The sequence below is a fragment of the Adiantum capillus-veneris genome, chromosome 29 (genome assembly GCF_014529385.1).
Source record: "Adiantum capillus-veneris isolate H3 chromosome 29, ASM1452938v2, whole genome shotgun sequence".
Classification (NCBI taxonomy): domain Eukaryota; kingdom Viridiplantae; phylum Streptophyta; class Polypodiopsida; order Polypodiales; family Pteridaceae; genus Adiantum; species Adiantum capillus-veneris.
The window spans coordinates 15,908,059-15,918,807 of NC_140959.1; the positions used below are offsets into that span (position 1 = coordinate 15,908,059).

Consider the following 10,749-nt stretch of genomic DNA (forward strand, 5'->3'; position numbering starts at 1 on the left):
TTAGATGGGTACTCTGGTTACAATCAAATCACAATTGCATTAGAGGACCAAGCTAAAACTGCTTTTATCATAGAGTTTGGAGTGTTTGCATTTCGTGTTATGGCTTTTGGCTTAACGAATGCCCCTGCTACATTCCAACGATTAATAAACACTGCATTTAAAGAATTTCTAAGGGAGTTTTGTGAAGCTTTCCTAGATGACCTTTGTGTTTATTCTTCTTGGGAGAAGCATTTGTTATATCTACGAAAAATATTTGAAAGGTGCAGATTTTATCGCATCTCATTGAACCCTTTCAAATGCCAATTTTGGGTTAAGCATGGAGTCATTCTAGGGCATATAGTGTCCAAGAACGGGATATCCACAGACGAGAGTAAGATTAAAGCCATTGCCGATTTGCCACCACCTACTAACTATAAAGGAGTTCAAAGATTTATGGGCCATGTTGGTTATTATCGAAGGTTTATTTTAAACTTTGCCGAGATAGCGCGCCCATTGTACAAGCTTCTTATCGAGTTTCACTGGACGGAAGAATGTCATCAATCTTATGAGTTATTAAAGAAGGCCCTAATAAGTGCTCCAATCTTGCGAACACCTGATTGGAATGTACCTTTTCATGTGCATATTGATGCATCAAATTTTGCTATTGGGTGTGTTCTAACTCAACCAGGAGAACATAAATTGGACTACCCTATTAGCTTTGCAAGTCGCCAATTAAATGATGCCGAGATGAACTACACTACTACAGAGCATGAAGGTCTAGCTATGATTTACGCAGTAAAGAAATTTCGCTATTACCTTCTTGCTACCAAGTTTGTGTTTTATGTTGATCATCAAGCATTGCTATATTTGGTAAACATGCCGTGTTCCACAGGTCGAATTACACGATGGTTGTTAATTCTTCTTGAGTTTGACTTCACCGTTGTTGTGAGGCCTGGGAGGAAACATGTCATGGCGGATCATTTATCTCGTATCCCTAATGGCGAAGCTCCTACGGGGGTTGATGATGAATCGCCTGATACTCCTTTGTTCATTGTTGAGACAATGCCTGAATGGAGTGAAAAGATTGTTAACTTCTTAGTTAATGGTTTTCCACCCAAAGAACTGCGAACAGATATAGCTCGAAAATTAATCAAGGAATGCGAACCCTATTGCTTACTGGCTGGAACTCTCTATAAGAGAGGAAAAGATGATGTTCTTAGACGTTGTGTCCGCGAGGATGAGTATTTATATATTCTACAAGAGGCACACATGGGCGTAGCTGGTGGTCACTTTTCAGGAAAGTTGACTGCCCGAAAGATCTTACAGTCAGGCTATTGGTGGCCCACTCTGTTTAAGGATGCATCACTTTTTGCAAAGGGATGTGATGAATGCCAACGCTTCAACAAGCCACAAAGAAGGGATAGGATGCCTCTACATCACATCAAGGTAACCCAACCATTTGAAAAGTGGGTCTTAGACTTTGTAGGACCGATTAGTCCGCCTGCACGTAACACGCAATCACGATATATCATTGTGGCTACCGACTATGTAACCAAATGGGCTTAAGCAAAAGCAACACGAAAGGCGGATGCAAAAACAATAGCTAAGTTCCTCTTTGAGAACATTATCACACGTTTTGGATGCCCCTTTGAACTTGTGAGTGACAATGGAACTCATTTTATAAATGAAGTAATAAAAGAACTCACATCAAACTTCATGATATCTCACCACAAGTCTACACCCTATTATCCCCAAGCAAATGGCCAAGCTGAGAGTACCAACAGAACTCTCATCTCCATTTTGACAAAGACAGTTGAGGCTCATCGCACTGATTGGGACCTAAAGCTTACATCAGCTTTATGGGCTTATCGTACTGCGTATAAAGTTGCTATTAATTGCACACCGTTTAAGATGGTGTATGGTCAAGAATCAGTTATGCCATGGGAGTTTGTCATTCCTAGTCTTCGAGTAGCTTTTCAAGAAGGTTGGGATGGTAACCCCTTAGTGGAGCGATTATATATCCTGGAAAGGCTAGATGAAGAAAGGCAATTAGCTGTGCGAAATGCTCTAGTGGAGAAGGATAGGAGAAAGAAGTGGTTTGATAGCCATTTAAAGGATAAAGACATCAAGGTTGGTGATAAAGTTCTTATGTACGGGGTACGTAATGAAAAGAAGAAATTGAAATACAAAAAGAAGGCTGCCAAGGAACAAGCAGAGCTTAAAAAAATCCAAGCAAGAGTTGAGGCTCGAGAACGACAACAACGTCTTAGACGCCAACGAGAGGCTAATCTGGGAATCACGCAAGCATTTTTCGAGGACACAGATGACGACTCATTAGAATCTGAGCCACCCCTACGATACCCAATTGAGCTAAATAGCCCCTATGGGAAAGTACTTTACAATGCCTTATTAGATACGGGAGCTAAACACAATTTGTTATCCTATGGAGTTTGGTGTCAATTAGGGAAACCGACCCTATCCCCGAGTACGATGCAAGTCAAGGGCATTAATAAAAAGAAAACTGCTATTCTTGGAGTCCTTCAGACCCCTGTTGTCTATGACAATGGAAGCATAGTGCAGAGGTTTCTAGTCATGCCCGCGGGAGCTATGGAAGGCAACGTAAACCTGGGACGCACGTGGATGTTGGCAACCAAATGCACTATTGATTGGGATACTGGTAGTGTCACGACGCGACCACCGACTCTTACCCCTATCATTCAAGCAAAGTCACCTACGTTGCAAACTCTAGCAAAGTTGAAGGATAGCCAACATTCACAAGCCAAGGTGGTTAACTCGTCTTTGCCGGCTACCCATGAATCTCGCACTTCAACACTTGTAGTTGCAGCAAGCAGTAATATTGCAAGTACTCAACCTGCACGACCTAAGAGTACATATCAATGGGTCCCCAAGGCCTTACTTCCAACTACCTCAACCCTCCCATCCATTCCAAGAAAAAATTTCCCGGGAAAACCAAGAGCGCGCCCTAGGAGAGTCAAGACCAAATCACGATGGATTCCAAAACAACTATTAGAAGCCCAAGGCTACTATGATGGAAATGAGAAAATTTGGGTACCTAAACGTAAAATGTGTCCTTCCCTATCGACAACAAACCCATATGAGTCAAACAGTGTAACGCTAAAGCCAATGGCAGACCGTGGGAAGGGAAAGATCACAGAATGCTACACACCTAGTCCAAAGCTAGTTTGGGCTCCAAAGCAAAACCAATTTATTCCACCTAGCTCAGGAAGGGGGGAGTTCCATGAAGCTTCTAGCTCCTCATGTAATACATCCATAGAGGTAAAAGCTTCTACACAGCCTCCATCTATAGTAGTGGACCTCCATGAAGCTACAAAAGAATCCACACCTCCCAGTGTTCAAGAATCACCTGATGAACCACTTCAAGTTCGATCCTGGGAGAGTACCTTACCACCCTTGCAACTTGACGAGGCACCTAGGGTAATAGAAAACTTGGCAAAAATCCTCACCTATTACCAACTGGAACAATTGGTTTCAAAGGGTGATGACATCATTTCAAACGGTATGATCTACCCAAGGAAGGGGGGAGTGTTTGTGGACATCCATCATTCACTTGCTTCCCTCTCAACCTTTCTCCCTGACCTCTTAATCTCCAATCTTAGGGAATGTATATATAAAGCCTTATACTCACAAAAACAAGATAAAAAAGTAAAAGAGCAAGAGCCATAACACAAATCATAAAAACAAATTATGCACAAGAACACGACCCTTGTAATATTTGCACTCTAACCATCATCTATTTGCGTGTACAGATATGGCTAGTACGCTAGAGTCATCCACTCCTGCCTTGGGTGAGAGGTACCCTCGTTACTTTTCACAAATATTTCACATGGTCTTTCCAGTGCTTGCATGTGAATGGGATTTGATAGGTACGCTAGCATGTGAGAGGAATTTTGAGGAGTTAGAATGGCTGATACGTCTCTTGACCACGTCTGATCCATACTTAGTAGAGAGCGTTTCTCCCATTGCACAAGCCTACCCTTTTGACCAAGATGACTATAGGCGTCTAGTGACCTTCTTAGTAAACATGGGCACCTATGATGAAGAAGAAAATTTACAGGACTACACGGATGGCACATATGGTCTCATGGATGATGACTTTGTTTATCTCGACGACGAGGATAGGGGTTTAGCCTTAGGGTTTCCCCCCAACCTCTACAATATCCTATTCCCTTGACTCTCTAGGGGAGTGCAAATAATTAGGTTAGGGTTCCTTATGTTTTTTGTTGTGTTCAATAAGTGTTGGTACCTTTTCCCACTAATGTGCCTCTTGGAGGTATTCCTTTTGTTTCCTAGTGTGTACAGGAGCGTGTTGCTATTGATAGGATTTGGACCTTCATGGAATCTTTATCTCGACTCACTCTTCAAATCAAGCGCGACCATCGACACAAACAGGTGTTTCTTGTCTATTAGCATTGCCCCTTATCTTTTTTGCATCTATGATTGTCTGCTTTAATTGTGATTGGTAGCCTAATATTCACCGCATTTGCTTAGTATCAAACATTTAATTCAATGTAATTTTTTGTCATAATCACTTGTCGAGGTTTAAAAATCAAGCAGTCCGACTAAGCTAGTTTGACCAAGTTAGGTGTTAGAGATCTTCTCTTAATACCATGGGGAATGCCTTCCTAATAATTAATGGTTACTTAGGTTCTTAATTCGATTTAGGCAGCATTGTGTGAAATGTACTAGGGATTTCTAGTGGGCTTGACCCTATTGACCTTTAGCTTAAGTATTATAAAGGGAGTTTACTAGTGTGATGAGCCTGGGGAGGTGTATGAGTGTTAATATGACCCCCCAAAGTTACAAAATTAAAATGCTGAAAATGAACAAACAAAAATCAAAGTGCCACACTGTAAAATCTTAAGCTGGAAGAGAAATCTCAGCTTGATTTGGTACTTCACTCACATGTATTTCCTATGGTACTAGAGCCCTAGAGGTTCCCAGTATGGGCGCTTTTACTTGAAAAGCAAAAAACCCAAGGCATACAAAATAAGCACACACATCAAAATTGAATCACTGTGAAAAGACTTTGGGGGGTCAAAGAAAAAGTAATCAGTCAGGCGATGATTTCATGAGAAATTCCTATTATGGTAGCTTAACTACAAGGTCTTCTAGATATAGCCTCTAGTCAGCCCTCGAACATGAATACTTGGCTCTCGCGATTAAACAACTTAATTGACCACAGAAAATTAAGAAGCTTACCCATGGTATTAATATTCGATCTCTAGTGCCTTTCGACCGTCAAATTAGCGACCCCAGACTTGTTTAATTTTTTACCTTTACATCTGTTTATGCATTTGATTACATTGCAATTTAATGTTCATTGCTGACAAATTGTTTGAAATTCTTTTACCAATCAATTTGTCTACCTAAAACTGCATATGCTTTTTAATCACTTATGAGAATGCAATTACTGTGCCAATGTTGTTTGATTTTGCAATGACTGACAAAGGCTAAGGACATTCATCTCAAATGCTCTTCCACCTCGACGAACGAGCTTCAACTCAATAGTTTCCGAGGACGGAATCTACATCAGGAAGGGGGGCATGTTAACCCTCACGGCTCACGGACACCCTATCACCTACGACGGACGTGTATTATGTATTTGGTAGAGTCAGGTACCGGGCTTGTCGGACCAATAGGAAAAGGGTAAGAGTGATCGCCGATGAGAGGCACACTCTAACTGGAACATTCAAGGGATTAGTTGGCTAAGCATGGGCGCCCAAGTGTGAATGGGGTGAGCTCATATAAAAGCCAACTAAACCTAAAATTCACGGATTCTCTCATTTATGCAATAGAAGAGTGCTCTTGCTCCATCTCCATCTCCATCTTCTTCTTCTTCACCTCCTTGTGTGTGTGTGTGTGTATGTGAGAGAGAGAGAGAGAGAGAGAGAGAGAGAGAGAGAGAGAGAGAGAGAGAGAGAGAGAGAGAGCGATTGAGCATTGCGGAGGCACGACGGCGGTGAAGCGGTTGAGCACGACGTAGCGGCGTCTCCTTCTTCTTCGCGGCGAGGAATCCTCCACGGCAGGAGCATAGAGCGGTGAGTGACACACCATTGCCCTCTTTTGAGCTTACTAGTTAAGCTAGTTGTGTGCTTGGAGCCGTCTATGGCTCGCACACAGTGTTAGGCAAGGCCCTTGCTTCGACAGTGCGGCAAGGAGCGCACACTTATAAAAGAAATGTAGCCATCCGCGCCGGCGCGGACAGCTACAGACAATTTTTTTTTCACTCATGTTAAGAGCTGGGTCGCACCGAGGGGTACTGGGGTTCCCAAATAAATAGCGGAGTCTAAACTCTATTCCTGCCATCTGCCCCGACACGGACAACTACAGACAGTTTTTTTCAACTAGCCATCCGCGTCGGCGTGGACAACTACAGATAGTTTTTTCTTCACTCATGTATTTTAAGAGCTGGGTCGCACCGAGGGGTACTAGGGTTCCCAAATAAATAGCGGAGTATTAACTCTATTCCCACTAACCCCTTGGTCGCACCCAACGCCAACTACTTGAAGATATTAAAGATCTACTGGTTGGCTGGGTTTGAGCGCAGACAGTCTGGAACGAGGAGGTGGCAAGTGGAGATGTACGTGCAATTGAAGGCGAACGCAGCAGATCTACTGGCTGCGCATGTCAAATCCACGCAAACTTCGGTTAACCCCTACCTTTTCAATAGACTGCAGTGGGAATACAAAAATCCCGGCACTTGCCTCGGCGATGGAGTGCGACTGAGTATTAGTAGAAATATGCCGACCCCAATGTCCCCACTCCTCCCAGGCGCGACTCGGCTCTAAGTGTTTCAAACTTTCTCGAGACTCTTCCTCTCTTTAGCCATGCATGTTTGTGCAGATAGAAAGAGATTGACGCTATCTTGGTTTGGGACCCCACCCTTTCCAAGAGACCATTTTAATTGGCATGTTTTTTTATAACAAACTTGTCAAACAATCTAGACTTATGTAAAAATCTAATGTATTTTCACCTTCCAATGAGGCTCGGTTCAAACAAACCCCACGGCAAAGCTCAATGGTTCTTGATTGCCTCTATCGGCTGTCTGTTCACACAAGGCAGAAGCACAAAACAACAATGTAATTGCGGGAATGATACTCACCTAGCAGCCACACTTCAGTGGCAACATGTTGAGCACGCATAGATCATGGTTCGCCCGCGTTTTGCACTGAAAAGTGCCTTGTAACCGAGTTTTTCCAAGGAGGGAGGGAGGGGGTCGGCCAAGCAACGGTGGGTCTGGAGAAAACCTGTGATTCTTTTGCTCAATCCGTGCGTGCCATGCAAGATGCACACACTTGTGCCTCTCTCTACCGTCGGCTCGTATAAACCTAGCCTGAGATTACAATTTGAAATTTTTTAGATTCATCAAAGAAATTTGACATTTCAGTAAACTAAGATATGTGGGCATACTCTCTCTCTCTCTCTCTCTCTCTCTCTCTCTCTCTCTCTCTCTAATTTGCACTAGCTTGGAATGCATATTGAAACAATGATGACCAAGTTCAAATTCTAGATGTTGCAACCTTTTAATCTTATACGTTTAAATTTTGAACACTTAAAAAAAAAAAAATCTATCTCTGGCCATCCGCGCCGGCGCGGACAGCTACAGAGAGTTTTTTTTCTCACTCATGATCTTTTAAGAGCTGGGTCGCACCGAGGGGTACTGGGGTTCCCAAATAAAAGTGATGATGAAGCCCGCGCAGGCCAGCCTCATGGACAACCGCATCAATCGAATGGCGTGGCCATGCATTGTCATGGTGACGGCCACAACGTGATGCAGTAAATCATCATCCACAGTCAAAGACGGTGCATACATAACATTACTAGCGTCCAAGATTTTCGGGCACATAGTTGCTGCCGGAGAGCCCAATAATTTTGCACAGCGTAAGAGCTTACAAGGTAAGAGAAGTGGCAGCGCCCTCTAATCAGAAGGGAACTCCGGTCCCCCCCTCTCTCTCTCTCTCTCTCTCTCTCTCTCTCTCTCTCTCTCTCTCTCTCTCTCTCTCTCTCTCTCTCTCTCTCTCTCTCTCTCTCTCTCTCTCTCTCTCTCTCTCTCTCTCTCGTGAGTCGTCGCTGCACCACACTATCTCGCACGGGCGGCTGTAAATGGGATCTACCGTGTGATATATAAGTGATGAGGCTCGTAGCTGGCTCTTGAGTTGTGAAAGTTGCAGGTGTATCAGGGATATTGTTGAAGATATATGTCGTTTATTTGTTGCTTTCCTTACAAACAAAACAAGCATGTCTTCTTTGCTTTGCTGGTGTTAAGCAGCTAAACCATGCTATTTGCATCGACTCTGCCACGTGGTTCTTTGCTGTTGTTAAGGAGCAAAACCACGCTATTTGTGTCGACTCTGCACGCTGCGAGCCCTCGATTCAGGCACCCTTGCACAGAGAAAAGCTTGATAGGACCAATAGGTGACAGGTCTTATTACTACTTTAGGCTCGGGTAGAGATCGAGGGTACGCGCTGCTGCAGGGTTGAATTTTTTTTTTTTGTCTCTAGCCATCCGCGCCGGTGCGGACAGCTACAGACAGTTTTTTTTTCATTCATGCTCTTGGAAGGTGTTCAAAATCCCTCAGGCTTCTTTGCCTCTCTAGCCATCAACGCGCCTGGAGAGAGAGAGAGAGAGAGAGAGAGAGAGAGAGAGAGAGAGAGAGAGAGAGAGAGAGAGAGAGAGAGAGAGAGAGAGAGAGAGAGAGAGAGAGAGAGAGAGAGAGAGAGAGAGAGAGAGAGAGAAAGAGAGAGAGAGAGAGAGTTAGCAACAGCCTTTAGGTCTGCATCCCCGCAAGTGGAGCTTCAATTTATATCACTCAGGCGCATCTTGATAGTATTCACATGAGAGAGGGAGTCGAATCAACCGGATATTCCTACAGTGGCTGACTCTCAGTCTTTGCCATTGATTCTCATTGTCCAAGCACAATAGTGCTACTGCATGCACTCCTTGGCCAACTCTACCTCTTGGACATGATGCCAACTCTAGCTGAGTTATGGATATGTCGCATCTCTGTTGAGCATCACCTCTGAGCTGTGCTAGCAATCGTCGGCTCACCACGTCCCATGCAACAAGCACATAAGACCTGGGAATGTCTGCCGATGGTTGTCTTGTTGAGGAATCGGCTGAAGTATGCTTTGACCTATTGTGAAGTGGTTGCCATTGTGATGCAGCGACTCATCTTTGTGGATGGGAAAGTAAGGACGGACAAGTGTTAGCGTGTTGGGTTTATGGATGTTATGTCCATTGCAAAAACGAGAGGGAACTTTCGGTTGCTTTAGGATAGCAAGGGAAGATTCACTTTGCACTCCATCAGCCTTGAAGAGTCTAAGTACAAGCTATGCAAGATTTGAGCTGCTTGCTTCGGTGAGAAGGGGATTCCCTACATCACTACAGTTGATAGGTGCACCATTGGCTATCTAGATCCCCTTATCAAGGCCAATGACACCCTTAAAATTGAAATTGAAACTGGAAAGTTTGTAGAGTCCATCAAGTTTGACATTGGCAACATTGTTATGGTTATTGTGGTCGCAATAGAGGCAGGATTGGGATTATCAAGCACCATGAAAAGCATAAGGGAAGTTTTGAAATTTTGCACGTACAAGATGCTGCCGATCAAGAGTTTGCCACCCAGCTTGGCAATGTGTTTACTATTGGTAAAGGAAGAAAGCCTTGGGTGACACTACCAAGAGGCAAGGGTATTAAGCTGTCTATTGTTGAAGAAGCCAAGAAAAAAGCAGGAGCTCTAAAGGGAACTGTGGCTTCAGTTTCTTTTTGATTAGGCTTCTCTTTTGCAGATTGATGTTCCCTTTTGAGGTATGGTACTAGGGTCTCTTGACACAAAGAGTCTTTTGAATCAGGCTTGGCTTATGCTCATGTGAAACTCATTTTTGAGCTCAAGCTATTTTGAATGCTACGATTTCTTTTACTTATCTCAAATGAGGAATTTTGAAGAGGTGTATCTAAGTTTTATATTGTGCTGTTATGGTGAGCAAGAGTCTTCAGAGTTGCTTTTTACTCCAAAAGAGAGAGAGAGAGAGAGAGAGAGAGAGAGAGAGAGAGAGAGAGAGAGAGAGAGAGAACATCTGTGTGGGAAAGAAATTAGTATCATAGAGAACAAGAAGTTGATTTCAGCATGCAGGAATCTAACTACAAATGACCATAAATGAAGAGAAGTGCATGATGAGGCAGGTCGATGCAGGCGATGGTGATCAGATGCAGCTTCCGTTGTTGCCGAAGATGATGCGGGCAATGTTGATGTTGAGGCCAGGGCAGGTGGTGAGCGATAGGTTGGGCAAGATAAGCTTCACACATAGAGAGTTAGAGCCTAGCAGTCCGGCACCAGATTCAGTAGGGACGTGCAATGTAGTGCTGGAGGAGGCGGCTACGCTGCGGCACCACTCAGTCCGGCCATCGCCACCATTAGCACCAGAAACACTGTGACCATGCGCTTGCCAGAAGCCATCTCTCTCTCTCTCTCCCCCCGTCATGCTAGCTCGCTCCTGTACTACTTTTTTAGAAAATTTGCATTGACGCTTCCTTCTCTTTTTAAAAGAGAGAGAGAGAGAGAGAGGAGAGTGAGGGTTTCTGTGTGCGTGTGTTGTTGCAGCCATCTCATCTCGTCATCACTTTTCTCTCTCGTCGGCAAGCTGTGTAAAGTTGCCTCGCTATCACCTCTACCTCTCTCTTCTCGTCCATCCAGGTGCTTTTCGGTACAGGCCGTCCAATGCTTGGCT

The 10,749-nt window shown here is 44.0% G+C and overlaps 1 protein-coding gene across 1 annotated transcript; it reads left to right on the plus strand.

The window, feature by feature from the left end:
* The first annotated feature begins 9,108 nt into the window (after positions 1-9,108).
* LOC147418817 (uncharacterized) lies at positions 9,109-10,456 on the plus strand. Its single transcript, XM_086505605.1, has 3 exons — positions 9,109-9,210; positions 9,388-9,669; positions 10,205-10,456. Exons 1-3 carry the CDS (start codon positions 9,115-9,117, stop codon positions 10,454-10,456), a joined length of 630 nt encoding a protein of 209 aa, XP_086361731.1. The 5' UTR covers positions 9,109-9,114.
* Positions 10,457-10,749: the final 293 nt, after the last annotated feature.